Source organism: Verticillium alfalfae, genomic scaffold (assembly GCF_000150825.1).
Source record: "Verticillium alfalfae VaMs.102 supercont1.1 genomic scaffold, whole genome shotgun sequence".
In the NCBI taxonomy this organism is placed as follows: domain Eukaryota; kingdom Fungi; phylum Ascomycota; class Sordariomycetes; order Glomerellales; family Plectosphaerellaceae; genus Verticillium; species Verticillium alfalfae.
The window spans coordinates 2,028,513-2,045,736 of record NW_003315038.1 but is presented as its reverse complement, the minus strand read 5'-3'; the positions used below and the strand labels follow the sequence as shown (position 1 = coordinate 2,045,736).

General features: G+C 55.8%; 8 protein-coding genes across 8 annotated transcripts; 5 read left to right on the top strand and 3 right to left on the bottom strand.

Moving 5' to 3' along the window:
- Positions 1–188: 188 nt before the first annotated feature.
- On the bottom strand, positions 189–1,628 carry VDBG_00615 (NAD+ transporter; the record flags this gene model as incomplete). The annotated part of the gene is made up of 2 exons (XM_003008887.1): positions 189–886; positions 1,088–1,628. 2 exons carry the CDS (start codon positions 1,626–1,628, stop codon positions 189–191), a joined length of 1,239 nt encoding a protein of 412 aa, XP_003008933.1.
- A 1,279-nt stretch (positions 1,629–2,907) lies between these two features.
- VDBG_00614 (cytochrome b-c1 complex subunit 7) lies at positions 2,908–3,592 on the top strand (the record flags this gene model as incomplete). Its single annotated transcript, XM_003008886.1, has 3 exons — positions 2,908–3,032; positions 3,201–3,363; positions 3,497–3,592. The coding sequence occupies 3 exons, from the start codon at positions 2,908–2,910 to the stop codon at positions 3,590–3,592; spliced, it is 384 nt and encodes a 127-aa protein (XP_003008932.1).
- Positions 3,593–3,989: 397 nt separating this feature from the next.
- VDBG_00613 (MNN9) lies at positions 3,990–6,039 on the bottom strand (the record flags this gene model as incomplete). The annotated part of the gene is made up of 5 exons (XM_003008885.1): positions 3,990–4,248; positions 4,305–4,439; positions 4,497–4,625; positions 4,686–5,314; positions 5,385–6,039. The coding sequence occupies 4 exons, from the start codon at positions 5,281–5,283 to the stop codon at positions 4,100–4,102; spliced, it is 1,011 nt and encodes a 336-aa protein (XP_003008931.1).
- A 791-nt stretch (positions 6,040–6,830) lies between these two features.
- VDBG_00612 (conserved hypothetical protein) lies at positions 6,831–7,388 on the top strand (the record flags this gene model as incomplete). The annotated part of the gene is made up of 1 exon (XM_003008884.1): positions 6,831–7,388. One exon carries the CDS (start codon positions 6,831–6,833, stop codon positions 7,386–7,388), a length of 558 nt encoding a protein of 185 aa, XP_003008930.1.
- A 260-nt stretch (positions 7,389–7,648) lies between these two features.
- VDBG_00611 (DNA-3-methyladenine glycosylase) lies at positions 7,649–7,972 on the top strand (the record flags this gene model as incomplete). Its single annotated transcript, XM_003008883.1, has 1 exon — positions 7,649–7,972. The coding sequence occupies one exon, from the start codon at positions 7,649–7,651 to the stop codon at positions 7,970–7,972; it is 324 nt and encodes a 107-aa protein (XP_003008929.1).
- A 3,538-nt stretch (positions 7,973–11,510) lies between these two features.
- VDBG_00610 (ecm33) lies at positions 11,511–12,993 on the top strand (the record flags this gene model as incomplete). Its single annotated transcript, XM_003008882.1, has 3 exons — positions 11,511–11,571; positions 11,639–12,488; positions 12,542–12,993. 3 exons carry the CDS (start codon positions 11,511–11,513, stop codon positions 12,840–12,842), a joined length of 1,212 nt encoding a protein of 403 aa, XP_003008928.1.
- Positions 12,994–13,371: 378 nt separating this feature from the next.
- On the bottom strand, positions 13,372–15,159 carry VDBG_00609 (conserved hypothetical protein; the record flags this gene model as incomplete). Its single annotated transcript, XM_003008881.1, has 5 exons — positions 13,372–13,467; positions 13,530–13,613; positions 13,715–14,415; positions 14,468–14,894; positions 14,944–15,159. 5 exons carry the CDS (start codon positions 15,157–15,159, stop codon positions 13,372–13,374), a joined length of 1,524 nt encoding a protein of 507 aa, XP_003008927.1.
- A 590-nt stretch (positions 15,160–15,749) lies between these two features.
- Positions 15,750–16,271, top strand: VDBG_00608 (peroxisomal-coenzyme A synthetase; the record flags this gene model as incomplete). Its single annotated transcript, XM_003008880.1, has 1 exon — positions 15,750–16,271. One exon carries the CDS (start codon positions 15,750–15,752, stop codon positions 16,269–16,271), a length of 522 nt encoding a protein of 173 aa, XP_003008926.1.
- Positions 16,272–17,224: the final 953 nt, after the last annotated feature.

Below are 17,224 nucleotides of genomic sequence, written 5' to 3'. Positions count from 1 at the left end.
ACAACCAAAGATAGGGGTATATGTGGAAACCTCCATTCCGTGTTCCGATCTTCTCCCCACAATGAGCCCTAAATACACAGCGAGAGCGATGATACTCCATGTGAACTCGGAACGCCCGGTCAAGAATGCACCTCCCTCCACACCACTCGCTCGTGGTTCACACCGCACCATACACTGCCCAGCCATCATTACAGGCTTGCGTCAAGCGACACATCCTCGTGGCCCAGCTTCCTCCGCCCTTCCGCCTTGATGTGATTAAACTGTTCCATAAAGAACTCATATGTCAACATCGTGACCGTTGCTGCCGGTACCGCGCGCATCATGTTCGTCCCCATGCCAGCATAAAAAGCTCTCCAGCCTTCCTCGGCGAGGATTGTGCGGAAGGTCATAACGACACCACGGTACTTTGGCGCAGGGGGCTGCACTTGTTTCTGATGCGCGGCCACCTCCTCCGGCGTCGCCGAGCTGGAGATTTTGATGCCGAGGCCTTGAAGATATTCTGCTCCCGCGACTGGTCGCCGCTGTGTCTGCAGTCGCGTTCGGACAACTTCGTGAGGATAGGTGGCGCTGCTTGCCAGGATCTTGGAGAGAATCGAAGCCGAGAGGACACCGATCCAGTGCGACGAGGGACTCTCTCCATTCAGGGGGGCACCCATTCCTTGTCCCGTGAACTGAGTTTTCAGGAACTCATAAGCGGGAAACTGGACTGCAACGTGGGTGAGACCAAGCAAGGCGGGCGTGAGGCCCGAGTAGAAGGATAGAATGCCTTCTGATGTATACATCTTGCGAGCGGCGTCGAGTGTGGAGTTGTAATGCCACGGCGTAGAGAGCGTCGGCCTGGACGTCGGCGTGTTCCCCGACTTTGGGAACTGCGTATAGTGCTGACCTGTACGGTGCGCAACACTTTGCGACATCAGCCGCGTCTTGATGACCCATATGGGTTCGTCACATCGTGCTGCTAGCCCCAGCTATGATAGAAGACCAAAAACTGATCACAAACGGGTTTTCTACAACAGAAATGCGTCAGCAAGGGCCCGACTCTTAGGACATTGAAGGTCTGGAACCATTCGATCCAAGGGTAACCTACCATGACGATGCCTTAGCCAGTCTTTGCTGTTGTTGTAGACGGTAAACCAGACTGCCCATGTCGGCAGGTACCCAAGCACGATAGGACCCAGCCCCCTGTACATGCCCCTGATACCCTCGTCGCGCCAGATGACTCGGGCGGTTCCGGTAAGCCCGTCATAGAGCTTGGGGTGTCCTACATGTCTGCCCTTAGAGACTGGATTGAAACCACCCTGCGCCTGAAGCTTAGTCTTGATGACGTCGAGCGGGCATGTGACGACGCCCGAGGTAAAACCACCAATGGCACCGGCCAGAGCGTTGAATTGAGAAGGAGAAGCGTTGACAGCCCATTTTTCGAGCGGAGAAAGGGCAACGCCCGAGGAGGTCATACCGGCGGATGGCTCCTCCGAGCCGCCGTCCTCGTCTCGCTGTGACGTGGGTACCGGAATAGACCGGACGCTACTATAGTGAGGGTAGGTAGAGGTGGGATATGGACCATATTCGTCGTCTTCCGAAGGTTGAGAAGTTCCTCGTGGAGGGTTTTGGTTGTTCTCGGGAGACATTACAGAACTGCTCGTTTTTGGCTTTGCTTCGGCAGCTTTTGTGGTTCGATGATGGAAGGGCGAGCGAGCCAAGGGAATCACGATCCTTGTTCAAACGGCGGCTAGTTTATGGTACCGACTCGAAGTGTTCTTATCTGCGTCGGCGTCTTTGGCGATTTGTACTCGTTCTTAGTGTCGCGGTATGCGGGGAATGGCTCCCACGCTGCCGTGACACTACCCGACCTTCAGGTTTCGCAGGCCATCTACCACTTTGGAAAAAAAAATCGGGATTCTAATTGGGAGCAGCGATTTGATGTTGCCCGCCTGCAAGGTGAGAGTTGGCAGTGCACCAAGGTGGCAGAGGGGCAGAGGGTCGTCGTATCGGTGGTGGAGGTTGATGGTGGGAGGAGGAAGTGGGTGAGAATTGAATGCCGGTGCAGGCACTCGGTACAGCACAGGTCGTCTGTGGTGGATTGGACTGGACGGGACAGAACAGTGGAGGCTAGACCACTGACCGGCACAGGCAGGCACTGAGCGATAGTGGAGTTGATGGGCCGTTCGCGCCGGCTGAGGACGACAATGCGGCGACCCGAATGAGTGGGACCACGAGCACCAGAGGCAGAAAATGCGATGAAGCGAGGTTTGGCTGACAGAGGCCGTCGTTTTGTGCTCCTTTGCCCTCAACAGTTGAATTGTCGGTGAGATAGAAGCGCGGGGGCTCCCAGAGATGCCTCGGGATTTGTGAGTTTGAAGATGATTACGGCAAGCGTAGGCCGTGTCACAGGCTCGATGCTCTGCTCCCTCCGCTCCGGTTCTTTGGCGGGCGACATGCATGAGGGTGTGATGTACAGTGGTACGAATGACGCAATTGGTCAACGCCGATGGCCTACCGTGCCTATTCAGCAGACGACGGCGGCGGCTCGTGCCAGTCTCAACACGCCTCATCAGCTCAATCCCGGCTGTTCACGGAACAGATGGCACGCGCCCCCTTGCTGGCCGGAGGCATTTTTTGCATAACCGTTAGTCAGATAGCCTTGAAAGATACATATCCTCCCCAATGGCCCCGCACCACAATATCCCGATACCCTCTGTACTTTTCTTGCGCCACATCGGCCATTTGAGCCTGCTCACGTGATCCGATTCTCTCTTCCGGGTAGCTCCGTCAACTTTTGCTCGCAATTGGACCTGATCTGATTCGACGTGAGGTCCAGCAGAAACGAATTCCCGCGGCCATCCTCAGGTTTGACTTCAATCATCCGCAACCACCCTCTCCGCCCCCACATCACCACCACCGATCACAATGGCCGATCTGTTCGTCAAGCGCGTGGCCGAGGGCATCCAGAGGTCGCCTTCCCTCCTCAGCTTCCTGCGCCCCCTCGCCAACTGGTACTCCAACACGTCTGGCTACCGCCAGGGGGGCCTGAGGTAAGGCCGTCATCCATTTCCTCCTGACCGAGACTTTTCGACCCCAATCGACTCAAGCCGCCGATGCGACACTTCAATCGAACGTATTGTATAGAGGAAGACCAATTGAGCCAAGGAGGACGGATGGACATTCGACAGAGCAGACGGCTGACTGAAGTGCTCGCACAGGTACGATGATCTTTTCGAGGAGGAGCGCGAGGAGGTCGGCAAGGCTCTGAAGCGCCTGTCGCCCAAAGAGAGCTACGACCGCATCTACCGCATCCGCCGCGCTGTTCAGTGCAGCTACCAGCACAAGCTCCTGCCCAAGTCCGAATGGACCAAGCCCGAGGAGGTGAGTGCCCTTCCCTTACCCCCAAAGCTGGCGATGTCGTTGCGGACCTTGAATACGGCTTGGCAAGCCCAATCCGTTGCGCTGAATACTGGGTGAAATGCAAGGCGACAGCTGGCTGACAACCTATGGTCAGGATGTCCCTTACCTCCGCCCCCTGATCGAGCAGGTGCAGGTTGAGATGGCTGAGCAGAAGGCTCTGGACTCGCTCGAGGTCGTCAAGAAGCACTAAATAACCCGCAATTTGGTCTGCCTTTGTAAAGTAGGAGGAAACAAGAACGAGAGAGGAGGAAGCGCTTACGACAGCGTCGTTGGTTTCGCGATGCAGCATGATAGAGAGAGTGAGCCTGGCTGGAGGGTTGTGTAAGCTACCTATGTATAGACTCTGGGATTGTCTCAATCGGAACTCCCTCTCTCCCCTATGCCGCAGCTGCCGCGTCGGTGCTGGATACCCTGCGCCTTGCTACGCTTCTTTGATCATCCACGACTACCCGCACTTGATTCACGAGGAGAGCAACCAGAGCAACCACCTTGAGGAAATGGCGGAGCGCTCTGGCATAACCAGTGTGTTTGTGACCGTGCATGTCGTCAGTGAGAGATGGTTCAAACGCTGTCTTCGTCAAGTCATTACTTTACACAACAGATTCCTTCATATATACAAATGTTGACAAGGGTAAAGCCTTCGTATCTTGTCGTGTCAATGGCATTGACCCGCCTCGCATAGATCGCCCACGCCCCCCTACGCATTGCCCGGCTTTTCATCCGTATCAATATGCCACACAACGTAATTAGGCAAGCCAACAACTCTGTAGCCGGCTCTCTTTGCCATCTTGGCAAACCCTTCCGTTTCGGCTTGGTTCTCGAAAGCGTAACAAGGGAAATTGATGCCTATAGAGATTAGCTTTTCGCTTGTATAATGGCAAAGGAGGGGGACCAAAACGCACCTGACCGGTGGACGTCAGCTTTGACGATAATGTTGACGCCGCCGATGCCGTCCAGATCGATTTCCTCGTCCTTGTTCTTAGTGCGATCGCCCATCCTGGCCATGTACGTACGGCCAGTCTTATATTGACTGTAACCTATTTCGCGTAAGTCAGATGACGGATCAGCCGTAGGAGAAGTCACCGAGTAAGTACCTTCCGCAAGAACGACGTCTTTGCTAAGCTTGTTCGCCAGCATGCGGCCCTTGTTGGATTCTATCCAAGAGTTATAGTCGAAGCGACCCTCGATGTCTACCCCGTCCTCAATGCGATGGAACCAAACATCTGCAAGCCTGGTCAGACCGACACTCAGCAGCAAACACGTGCATGAGAGATGGAACCTACTTGGCACTATGATATCGACGTCATGGGCGATGAAGTCCTCGATGATAGCTGCGGGGTTCTCTACAATGTCGACGTCCCTCCAGTACACCCAGGAGTGATCTGGCTTCATCGCCACGGATAAGAGATAGTTTCTCGCCCGCCCCAGCGCCTTACGCCGAGGTCCCTGGGCTTCAAAAGAATGTCTCTCCTCCACGTTCTGGCTGAGGTGGAATTTGAAGTCCTTCTCCACGACAGTGATGCTGCGAAAGGGAACAGAGTCGGTCCGTTTTTGCAGCCTGTCGGCTTCGGCAGCCAACACTGCAAGAGTATCGTCGCTGGAATCGCCAACCAGGAAGGCAAGGTCGATCAGTTGATGGGGGTACGTCAGCCGGCTGATAAGCTCGAAGTACTTGGACAGATAGGGGGCGGCGTCCTTGAGAGGCGTCAGGATCAAGACCTTTTCCTGATTCGCGACAGCCTTGCGCGTGGAACTGACGGGGTTCATGTCGACATTCTTAATCGTCGGGGAGTCGACTTCAATGGGTTTATGAGGGTTGAACAGAACAGGTGTCTGCAGGTGTCGACCCCAGGCCGCCCGCTCATTGCTCGTCATGTCCATGGGCGCCTTTGGCGGACCCCAGCAGTAGAACCTATGATCGAGTACTCGTCAGTCAACGCCATACACGACGGCTTAGGCCGGCTTCGGAGCAGGAAACATACCTGTCATGGGGGCGTCCGGAGACGCCGCGCCAAAGCAGCAAAACGAACCCAGCCAGGACGATGTATGCAAGAGCCCGATGCCTATTCAGGTACAACAGTATTGTTCTTGAAGTAGGTATTTTCCCGCGCGCTGACTTCCAGCCATGGCTGCTGTTGTTGTTGTTGTTGGGGAGGATCATGGCGAACGATGATGCAGTGCTCGGGCTGCTGTTCCTCACGGTGTCGCTTGATGGTAGTGTCGAGGTTCTGAGAGGTTGGCACCGGCTGGAAGTGGGCACGAATATGGAGGCGATGGCGCAGTGATACAACACAATCGCAGAAAAAGCTACTATGAGGCGAGCTATCAAAGCTGTAGAGGGTGTCCGCTCAAGTCATCGGGAGAGGCGGGGTCGAGTTGCTTCGAGGCGCTCGCAGAACTTCGGTACTCGGGAACAGAGGTTCAGGGGAAACGCTCAATCGGGCAGTCGAATCAGCTTTGCAAGTTCTCAAAGCTAGGCAAATCGTGGATCGAATCTGGTCTCGATTTGTCGTACTGGCGCTATAATGTACAGCTCACCAACCTCATGAAAGTTGTGTTTGGGATGCCAATCGAAAATAATTCCCATCGCTGACGCGACTGTCCATCGCGATTCGTAGATGCGCTGGAGTCTTGAGCGGGCTAGCTCCACTACAAGGGGACACAGGGGTCCGCTAAAATGGCACTCATTTTAGCGCCTCGAAGAACCTCCCATCGACATTGAATCCTTGCATCACGGAAGCAAGTTTAAAAAACAAATGATGCATGAGATGAGTCCGCCAAGTGTGAACTATTCTCGATACCCAAAGCTAAGGGGGTATTGATCAATTCCTCGATCGGTTGAACAGATTCTTGTCCGGAAGTCCCGACGGCCTAGATGTAGATTACTGCAATCGTGGGGAGGTACATGACCCGTAGGTACCATACCGTGACTATGTAGGTCGTTCAGCACATGGGTAATAACCTCGATTCCGTACCTGCCTTCGGCCGGTGGGGACTGGTTGCTGGAGCTTGCCACATGGTTAATGATGACAAAGGAAGGGCGCAGCGACGTCACAGTTGTCACGATTGTAAGTCGTGAACCCGAAGATCGAGAAACAACGCTGAGGGAAACACTAACAGCAACGTCACAACGGTCAATTCGTCTCGAACAATTTGAATTCTACTCGCAGACCAAGATACCCCTAACTGTGAGATAGCGTTTGCTGCGCGCTTGCATTGTTGCCCATCCAAGGGACCATATCTACATTCAACTCGTTCCCAGCACGCACATCACCTCTTTCGCTACAAAATCAGATCAAACAGGCTGAGGTTGCCCAGCCGTTGAGATCTGGGGACGCTTCGGAGCCGCGAAGTTCATCCTGCGGGCCGATATCAATCCACGCCGCGTGCGTCGAGTCGCACAGCTTGCCTCTAGCACTCTGGCAAACATGTCGACTCGCCGTTCGGCTCGCCTCAGCGCCCAAACGGCCACTAAGTCGGAGGTCCTCGGACCAGTCGCAGCGCCAAACGACCGCAAGCGAAAGACCGCACAAGATACCAAACTCGACGAGGTACCGTCGCCGGCGCCAGCTGTGCCGGCGACGCCTCCGAGGAAGCGCACGCAACGAGCCGCCGTGGCGCTCCCAGTCACGCCTACGCCCAGTGCCGTCTCCCTCATTGCGGAACGTATTAATGGCACGGCCGAGAAGCCACGCACCGCAGCTGTATCGCGCTTTGCCGACCCAAACCGAACGAATGCTCCGCTGCTGTCGCCCGAATCTTCGCGGCTGGTCGCACCAGCCTTGGCGGTCCAGCCGAGCTCTGCCTCGCCGTCCAAAGCCGCTCGCCTTGCCCCGACATCCTCTCTCGTCTCCGATGTGAATTCCCAGCCAACTACTACGGAGAATATCCTTGCTGAGGCTTGCGCCCATCTGATCCGTGTTGACCCGCGCATGAAGGCTCTCATCGACAAGCACCTTGCAGGGTCTTCTCTCCAGAGGGACTAGCTGAGAAGATCGACCCCTTCGAAAGCCTCTGCAGCGGTATCATATCTCAGCAGGTCTCGGGCGCAGCTGCAAAATCTATAAAGGCCAAGTTTGTGGCTCTCTTTACCGCATCAGATCTGGTGGACGGCAGGTTTCCTCACCCTTCTCAGGTGGCGGCCCAGAGTATTGAGCACCTGCGTACGGCGGGCTTGTCACAACGCAAAGCTGAATACGTAAAGGGCATTGCGGAAAAGTTTGCGAGCGGCGAGCTCAGCGCAGAAATGCTGGCAGGAGCTCCGTATGCTGAGGTGTTGGAAAAGCTTATCGCTATCCGCGGTTTAGGGCAGTGGTCGGTCGAGATGTTCGCATGCTTTGCGCTCAAGAGGATGGATGTCTTTTCGTTGGGAGACTTAGGGGTACAGAGGGGCATGGCGGCATTCGAAGGCCGCGACGTTGCAAAGCTCAAGGCCAAGGGCGGCGGTAAATGGAAGTACATGTCGGAGAAGGACATGATTGACATGTCGGACAAATTTGCGCCCTATCGCAGCGTCTTCATGTGGTACATGTGGCGAGTCGAGGAGACTGACATAAGCACGCTAGAGTAATAACATTCACTGCTTTGTATGTAGCTACTCGTTCGTCTGGCCTAGTGCTCTGAAGCTGTAGTGTGATGCGGAAGGTCTCGACGTCAGCCTGGATCCTGAGGCGAGAGTAAGGTCCAGCAGGATTGCGTGGTCCGTAACCCATGGCCTTCATCATGAGACCAACTCGAGCATAAGTACGATACACACCAAGGTTTTGATGATGGTAGCATGACTTAACGCCGCATGAAACGGCACACTCAGATGGAGAACTACATACAGGCTCGTGCGGCCTCAAACGGACAATCATGACGTCTTGAAACCCCGACTTTGACGGCGCCGACAGTCGATCAGCTCAGGATGCTTCTTCTGACATCGCCTCCCCCCCCGCATAGTGATTATTCCGAGGGCATGAGTTGTCGTTGGGTTGACCCGGATTGGGCTGCTGTTTAGTACACAGTCAAACGGTCCTCCCGCATAACAAACATAGGCTTTGGTCATGGGACGGCCCGGTATCGTGTGGTGGAGCAAGCAAGGAATGAGGTGCAACAGGCACACAAGACTGCCATCCAACATGTACGTGTCGCTTTAGCTCCCTCCCAAGGTTTGCCAGTGATGGGACATCGTCCACTCGATTACTGGCAGGGGACAAAATTGATGATGCAGGACAACGGGCTGGCTGGAGGCTTCGAAACGGAGCCTCGGTATCAGGAGGAAGCAGTGTTATCAACAACAGCTGTACAGTAGCCGTGCCCATGCACCGGACTTGTCCCAGTGGTCTTGGAAGGTGTACGTGGTACTTGTAGGTCGGCCGAAACAGTCTAGAACAGGTTCCTGATTTGATCAATTCGGCCTACACATTGCAGCTGGCAATCCTTGGATGGAGCAGGGAACAGGTGGGTAAAATTGGGAGATGCATGTTCGGCCACACCCCGGGGTGGGCCATCACTCCTGGCTGGATACCGTACAGTACGCATCGCGGCTCTACGGATGTTTTCCTCCAGTGTTTGGCAAGTGAGCAGCTTGGCGTGGAGACACCAAGATTTAGTTTCGCATGTGTGCGGTCCATCCGTAGAAAATACTGCTGTGGCAAGCTTTCGCGACCTGGGGAGGCCCCAAAAGGCCCAATCAAATTGAGCCAACGGGATGCCGAGGGCATTCGCTCGTATCGAGAGGCCTGGTTTGGCAATGCACGACCTACAACATAGTAGGAGCTAGAGAGAGCGGAAGAACCGAAAGTCGGCTCGATGCTGCGATGCTTTCGATGGGCCCATTATGCCGTTGCCTGGTCGCCAGCCGTGCCAACAGGCTATCAACTCTTGATGTCCTCGATCGTACTGCGTCATCACTGGAGGTAGACTCGGATCGGCAGAGCACCCGAAGGCCTCCTGGATCGCCTGGGCTTGCAATGTGATGAAACACGCCCTCACTGGCTAGAAAGATATGGCGACGGGAAGATGAGAACGCGTGGGCCGACGGTGTGCTGTGTGATGCCTCAGTGGGAGGAGGGAGGGAGGGAGGGGTGGGTGCGCGCGGACGTGTGTTGTGGACGCGTTCCAGCTCCGAGCTCGTCGATTTTAATGGGGCACGATGAGTGGGCTGCTGAATCGAGCGGACTGACTTCGGATACAGCCACACCCTGCAGTGTTGACAGGCATTGTCCGCAGGCCGCTGGTGTTGACGTTGATCATCTGGAAAGCAAGATGGGCAAATCTCGCCAAAGCGCGATTGCAGAAATTGGACCACGGTCCATGGCCCTTGCCCACCGACCGGACCGGATGCCTGACAGGATCTCCGATGCTGTCGATTTCCGCCGCTGCATGCTCGCTGTCAGCAACAGTCTCTCTCATTCAACTGATGGAGGGGAGGGAGATCAAACATCTGTTGGAACACGAACACGGCAGAAGTTGACTCGTCCGAGGAATGGGGCGAAGGGATCCAATGTGTAAGATGCCAGGAACAGCGTTGCTGCCAGGACACCACTTATTACTCACATTCTCGTGCCCTGTGCTTTGTGCTTTGTGGTCGGTGCAGTATTGTGTATCCAATACGAGGGAGGCAAGGCTCGCGGAACGTGGAAACCGATTGTCTGGCATCTGGGTACGGGTGCGGCAACGGTTGTGGCAGGGGAAAAAGTAGATGCTCATGCACTGGAGGGACAAGCTTGACGAGTTATTGCGTTCCATCTCCTCCTCGTACCGCACCGGAGGCGGAGGGGCCTGCGTGTGGTGCCTGGCCTTGCCTTATGTTGCATCTGTAATAATAAAGGGAGACAAGCACCGAACCATGAACTTACCCCGTCCCCTTCGCCATCATGACCAACGTAGGAGGGCGCGAAGGACCCGAAATGATCAATGAGCAGGTGTGCCCACCAGGCAAGGTCGAACAGGACTGTGACTGCAACAAACCAGGGCGACACTATGATGACCCCCTGCACATGCTTCCTCCAACAACCCCCCTCCCCCCCCCTTACCCACCTGGGACACGCACCCCTGATCGTCTTGATTATGAGCAGCAAATCAACATTCCTGTCGGTGCCCCACCCCCCTGCTTCCCCTGCACGACCTGGTTGAAGGCGCGAGAGCAGCAGCGAGGCAACGTGCACGGCAACAAGCCACATCCACGCCAGCAGTTCGCCCCTAGCTTCTGGGGATTTGGCTTTTCTCTTCTCCGTCCGCACATCGACTTGCTACTGTTTCTCCCACTCGCTCCTCCTCCCTTTGCGACCAGCTTCACTCTTCACCAGGCCAATTTTTTCATTGCGCTTGCTTTGGTTTTCGTACACTCGTTAATAACAGGATCAGATCTAGCCTTAGCTCTCTTCCTGCTCTGCCCCCCTTTTTATCTGTCCTTCGAACGAAGACGACGTTCTATCTATATCACAAGGTACGTAAGGAGTGAAAGAAATGCACCATGACCCATCGCCCGTCAAAGATGGCTCGTCGTCCCCTTCACGACGCCCATTGAGAAATTCCTGACCGTCGCCGCCGGTCTGAACGACCCTGCCCACCCCACGCCATGTTCGTTGGCACGTACATACCGTTGCCCCTGGATTCCGAACGCCCCGTCCATGGCCTCTCCCTCGTCTGGTCCCCACGACCCAATTCCCTCAACAACCGCCCTTGGATCGCGAGGGTCGGAGCCTCCTGCTTGTCTGACCGAAAGGCTCCTACCCCCAGCGGCGTCGGCACCAAATACGAGCAGAAAAAGCACACAGGAAGGGGCAACAAATACGACCCGCACGACCAGCTGTGCTCCGCCTACTACGTGTCTCGGGGGTTCACCCATTTCATCTACCCATCTGCACATCTCATCACCTGCCATCAAGCACCAATCCAAACAGGAAACAACCCCAGCGTGGTTTTGGAACAGAGATCGATAGCCTTTACCACCCGTCTTGGTTTCTTGGCCCGCTGTCCAGTCCACTGCCTGGTTCTCTCCTCCACCAGCATTGTCAATCTCTTATTTTTGACATCATCCAGCTCCCAAGCTGTTATTACCCGTCGCGAACTTCGCACTGACTCTATTCAACATTCAGATTACTCGCCAAAAACCGGTAGCAATGTACACCACCATGAAGCTCGTCCCTGCCATCCTGGCCGTCGGTGCCTCGGTCGCCTCGGGTAAGTCTGACCACAACTCCAGCCGTCTCGCGTGGCCTTGGCTTCTGGCACTAACTCGCTGCTTCAGCCCAGTCCAGCATCTGCTCGACTGCGACCTACACGATCACCAGTGCCGCCGAGGCCACGGCCATCCCCTGCAGGACCATGGAGTCCATTGAGATCTCCTCCGACCTTACCGGTGCCGTGACCATTGACGGTCCCACCCGCCTCAAGGGCAACCTCGTTGTCAACAACGCCACCCAGCTCGTCAGCCTGGCCAGTTCTTCGCTCACCACGATTGACGGCCGCTTCGAGCTGGTTGGACTCGAGCTGCTGAACGACGTCCGATTCACTGCCCTGACGGCTGTTGAAACCATTGAGTGGGTTACGCTCCCTGCTCTTGGCACTGTCGTCTTCGGTACCGCCGGTGTCACCAGTGCCAGCAGTGTCCGTATTTCCAACACTGATCTCCGCTCGCTCGACGGACTCAACCTCGCTTCCGTTGACGAGATGTACATCAACAACAACGACCGTCTGCTGTCTTACAGCACTCAGCTCGCCAACGTCTCCAAGAAGCTCGAGATTGACTCCAACGGCCCCGCCCTCAATGTCACTCTTGCCAACCTTATCTGGGCTCAGGAGCTCATCATCAACAACGCCGCCAGCGTCCTGGTTCCTTCTCTCGAGGTCATCAACGGCTCCATGCGTTTTGACCAGAACAGCTTCACCACTTTCACTGCCCCCAACTTGACCGAGTTTAAGGAGGGTGATATTTCTTTCATCAACAACCCTGAGCTTACCAACATCTCCTTCCCTCTGCTCGAGACCCTCGGTGGATCCCTCACCATTGTCAACAACTCCCGCCTCACCGGTATTGACGGCTTCCCTGAGCTTAAGGAGATTGGTGGCGCTGTCCTTCTTGGCGGTGACTTCGAGTCGTAAGTTTGCAGCCGCAGCCACGAATTGATTTGTATGCTAACGATCATCGTAGCGTCGAGCTTCCCTCTCTTGATGACGCCCGTGGTGCTTTCGACGTTCGCAGCACTGAGAACATTGACGAGTCTTGCAAGTTCTTCGACGACATGGAGGGCCGCCAGATCCGCGGCGAGTACAACTGCAGGGGCGGCGACGAGAATGCCAACGAGGCCAACTCTACCAGCGGCGGCTCCAGCGGCAACGGTGGCTCCAGCAACAACAACAACAATGGCAGCGGCAGCGCCATGCTTGGTACCAACATGGCCGCCCTCGTCACCGTGGCCGTCATTGGCGGTCTCGCTCAGCTCATGCTGTAAAGACAACCATACTGAAAATATGGGCTCGGATGTTGTGGCGTTCTCCGTACATGCTTTCTTTCTTTCTGGTTTCTTTGCAATGACGCGATTCTCGAACCGGCACCCCTAGGTACGAGGAACCGATAGACTTAATACTGGATGATGGTTAGAGACGAAGACGCCCAACATCGCCGGCATCGGCCTGTGCTGTGAGGTTTCTGCTTGATGTAACCCTGCCACCTGACTACCCGGCATATGTTGCTTGCGACATGTAACAAATCGCCCTTTTATACAACACAAAAAGTGACTATCAAATATACGACGGGTATCATGCACGCAGTCTTCACCATTACTCCCGCTGATGCGCAGTCAACCTGGTTTCGTTTGATATGGAACAGGAATCATCCACATGACGTTTGTCTTCTTTATCTCCATTTGTAATCTTGGACGCCGCCTGACTGGACCAAGGCCCCTTCGCTCAGTGTCAACCCGGGACAAATTTCGAAGAGGCATGTGAAGTACAGGACATCCATACGAAGCGCGAGAGCGGCTATATGTAAACTCCGAGTTCAAATTGCTCTGCGTCGTAGAACGTGGCCGCCACTGTGTTTCCATTGAATACTCGACCATTGAGCTCGCTGACCGCCTGCAGGATTGTCAGATATGTTCGTTGAGCGCACTAGACAGAAAAAATCCGCGTGAACCTACACGTAGACCAGAGACTTGGTCGGTAAACTTGATGAAGACCTGCCGATTTTCGACATCGAAATACAGACGCTCCACACGGCCATACTGGTGAATGATCAGCACAATTACGTCTCGGCTCCGATTCCTAGATAGCAGCAACGGAGGCGCCAGAGGAGGGGGGTGGGGAGAGGCAGGGGCAGGCGTACCTTGTCGCCACACTCCTCGCCGATTTCTTGCCCGAGACCGCTGGAAATCTCACCCTGCAGGTCTTGCATACCCTCAAGCATGTTCCGCAGGACTATGACGTTGCTCATGGGCCCGTAGCCGGAAGAAGAGGCGGCGCCGTCGTCGCGACGCTGGCCGCCGATGATTTTGGCCTTGTTGGCAGGGTCGCGCCAGCCGCCGCCCTCGGCGTCGCTCTTCTTCTTCCGCTTCTCAACCTGGACGCGGAGCGGGTTGATGATGCCCGACTCGTCGGCGCCGAGGCCGGAGCCCTTGGTCCAGCCGTACTTGGACATTAGGCGCTGGGCGAAGCCTGCCTGGCCTGGGCGGAGGGAGCGAGGGGCTTCGGAGTCGGAAGTGCGGTTTCCCGCATGAGAATCTGCGCCCAGGCCGAGAGATAGTGGTGGTGAGTCGGGAACGTCGTCTTCGGACGGCTTGGAAGGTGAGTAGCGGACGGGAGCGCGTGAGATGGTTGCCGTCTCCTTTGGTTCGGAGGATGGAGGGGGAGGAGGTGGTGATGTTGGTGGTGGAATAAAATCTAAAGGAGGCGGCACGGGTGCTGTGTGGAGAGTCTGTCTTCGTGCATAAACGTCGTCGGCGGTCGCATCGTCGGGAAGCTGAGCCAATGTCGGTGGAGAGGGCGGAGGTGGTGCGAAGGAGTAGTTTGACGGCGGCGCAAACTGGTCTGCGCGTCTGTCAGTGAGAGTGAAAGAGTTGGACGGCTACAATGTACGCACTCGCCGCTGGACGGCTGTCTCTGACGCTGTCTTGGTCGCTGTCATCGCTGAAGCTCTTCTTCCTACGATGTCTGTACAGCACAGCCTTCCAGTCCTGGACCTCTCGTATGCGCTCGTCACTGCGCAGGTATTCGTCGACGTTGGTGGGCCTGGTAGGGTCGTAGATCTCATCCCAGTCGGTTTCCAGCTGGTGGTCGAACTTCTTCTTCTTCTTCTTGCGCCCGCCACGCTGGCGCTTCTCCAAACTGTAGCGCATCTCGTCGTCTCCTGCAGCAGCCCAGTCGGCGAGACTGGTCTTCTGCTGGGATTGCGCCCCGCCCAGTGTGGCCACGGCTGTCGGTACATCTGAAGTCGTTGGCCCGGCGGGAAGCGGCATCACTTGCGGCGCGGCCTTGGGGAAACTAGGTTTGGGTTTCACGGCTTTGGCCTGCGGGCGACGTATTGGTTGGAAGCGAAGAGCTGGGAGATGTGAGCACGTCGACGTTGACGAACGAGAGGGCGGGAGGTGAAGGACATGGATCTTTAGGTTTCTTCGCTGCTGCGTCGTCGCCGAGGTCTACCGCGCTGCCGTCTTGGTTGTACCGAACGGGCGCGCTGGATATCGTCGCCGAGGGGTCTGAAGCTGGGTCTAGGAGGTTCGCATAGAGAGACAATCCTCCCCTTGCGGGCGGTGGTGGAGGCGGCGCGGCCATTCTGCCGTAGGGGTTTTCGAATTTGGGTCAAATATTCAGCCGCGTTGCACTCGCATGTTTTCGTTCTTGCGGCGTTGTATGGGTAACTTGGGACTAGGTATCCGGGTAGGTAGGTATAGGATAGACAGAAGCGCGATGTGCCATAAGCTGCTTAATGGACTATCTGGAGAACCTTACTCAATGGCACCGACTTACCCCGGCATGTCAGCCCACCGTAGTCACAGAGGGGGGAGGGGGGGGGATCAGACGTCTTGACCCCTTGTTGCAGTTACATGAACCGATCCGGGAACAGCTAAAAGAACCCACCCGCTTGCCAGCTCCAAGCTCTATTAAGCACGCAATGGCTAGGGACTACCACTATGACCCCGGCCTCCTTGAACTTGGGCGTTGGCTTCCCAGATAACTCTCACTTGTTCATCAGCCATCGCCATCAGGACATTCCTTTTAGAAATAGAGCGTGATCTATCCTATCACCATCCTGTGACCAATTCTTCTACACAGGTACATACCTCATCACTCTATTCAACTTTGTCCGATTATCGGAGCCGAAATCGCCCGTCGAGTCCGCCTACACATTTGTCAAATCAAACATGGCGTTGACGCTTCAGACAGCCATCAAGGGCGCCGGCAGCTCTACTGCCATCATTATTCCTTCCAAGCCCAGCCCGTTGGCTGTTACATACAACGATCTCATCAAGGAGACTGCCTCGTTCCAGCAGAAGCTTGCTGCCATCGGCATCACCAAGGGGGCCCCAGTCTCCATTGCCACTGTCAACTCGTATGAGTTCATCATCTCGTTTCTCGCCGCGTCCTGGCAACGTGGAATCGCCGCTCCGTTGAACCCGGCGTACAAACAAGATGAATTCGAGTTTTACATCGAGGATGTCAAGTCTGCCATTGTTCTGGTTCCCCGCGGTGCTTATCAGAGTAACGCCCCGGCTGTGCAGGCAGCCAAGAAGTTCAACGCAGCCATTGCCGAGACGTACTGGGATGCTTCGAAGAAGGAGGTTGCTCTTGATGTGAAGGAGCTGGGACAGCTCCAGGGCAAGCCCAAGGAACAAATTCTGAAGCCCGAGCCGAGCGACGTTGCCCTCGTTCTGCACACCAGGTGATTCAATGGCCCATCTCCGTATCTTCACATACCCAAAGCTAAAGCTGACCATAATGCCAGCGGAACGACCTCCAGGCCTAAGGTAGTGCCCCTGACACACGCGAACCTGACGAGGACCATGAGTAAGTGATCTGGTCAACTTTGAATGAAACGCTGCTGATGAGAATGAAGGCAACATCCAGAAGACATATGAGCTCACTGATAAGGACCGCACCATGCTTGTCATGCCCCTCTTCCATGTTCACGGTCTGCTCTGCGGCCTCTTGGCCCCTTTCCTTTCCGGCGGATCCATGATCGTCCCGACTAAATTCTCTGCTGGCGAGTTCTGGCAGGACTTTGCTGCCCACAAGGCCAACTGGTACACAGCTGTTCCCACCATCCACCAGATCCTCCTGAAGAACCCGACGCCCAACCCCCTCCCTGCGATCCGCTTCATCCGGTCCTGCTCTTCACCTCTTTCTCCTACCGTGTTCCACAACCTTGAGAAGACGTACAAGGCCCCTGTCCTCGAGGCGTACGCCATGACAGAGGCTGCCCACCAAATGACCTCAAACCCGCTGCCCCCGGCCAAGCGCAAGCCAGGCACCGTCGGCCTCGGTCAGGGCGTCGAGATCAAGATTCTCGACGACCAGGGCAACGAGCTCGCCCAGGGCACTGAGGGCGAGATCTCCATCAAGGGCGAGAACGTCACGCACGGCTACCTCAACAACGCCAACGCCAACGCCTCTTCCTTCACATCGTCTGGTTTCTTCCGCACAGGTGACCAGGGAAAGCTGGACGAGGACGGCTACGTCATCATCACTGGCCGCATCAAGGAGCTCATCAACAAGGGCGGCGAGAAGATCAGCCCCATCGAGCTCGACAACGTCCTCACGCGCCACCCCGCTGTTTCCGAGGCTGTGAGCTTCGCCATCCCCGACGACATGTACGGCCAGGACATTGGCGTCGCTGTCG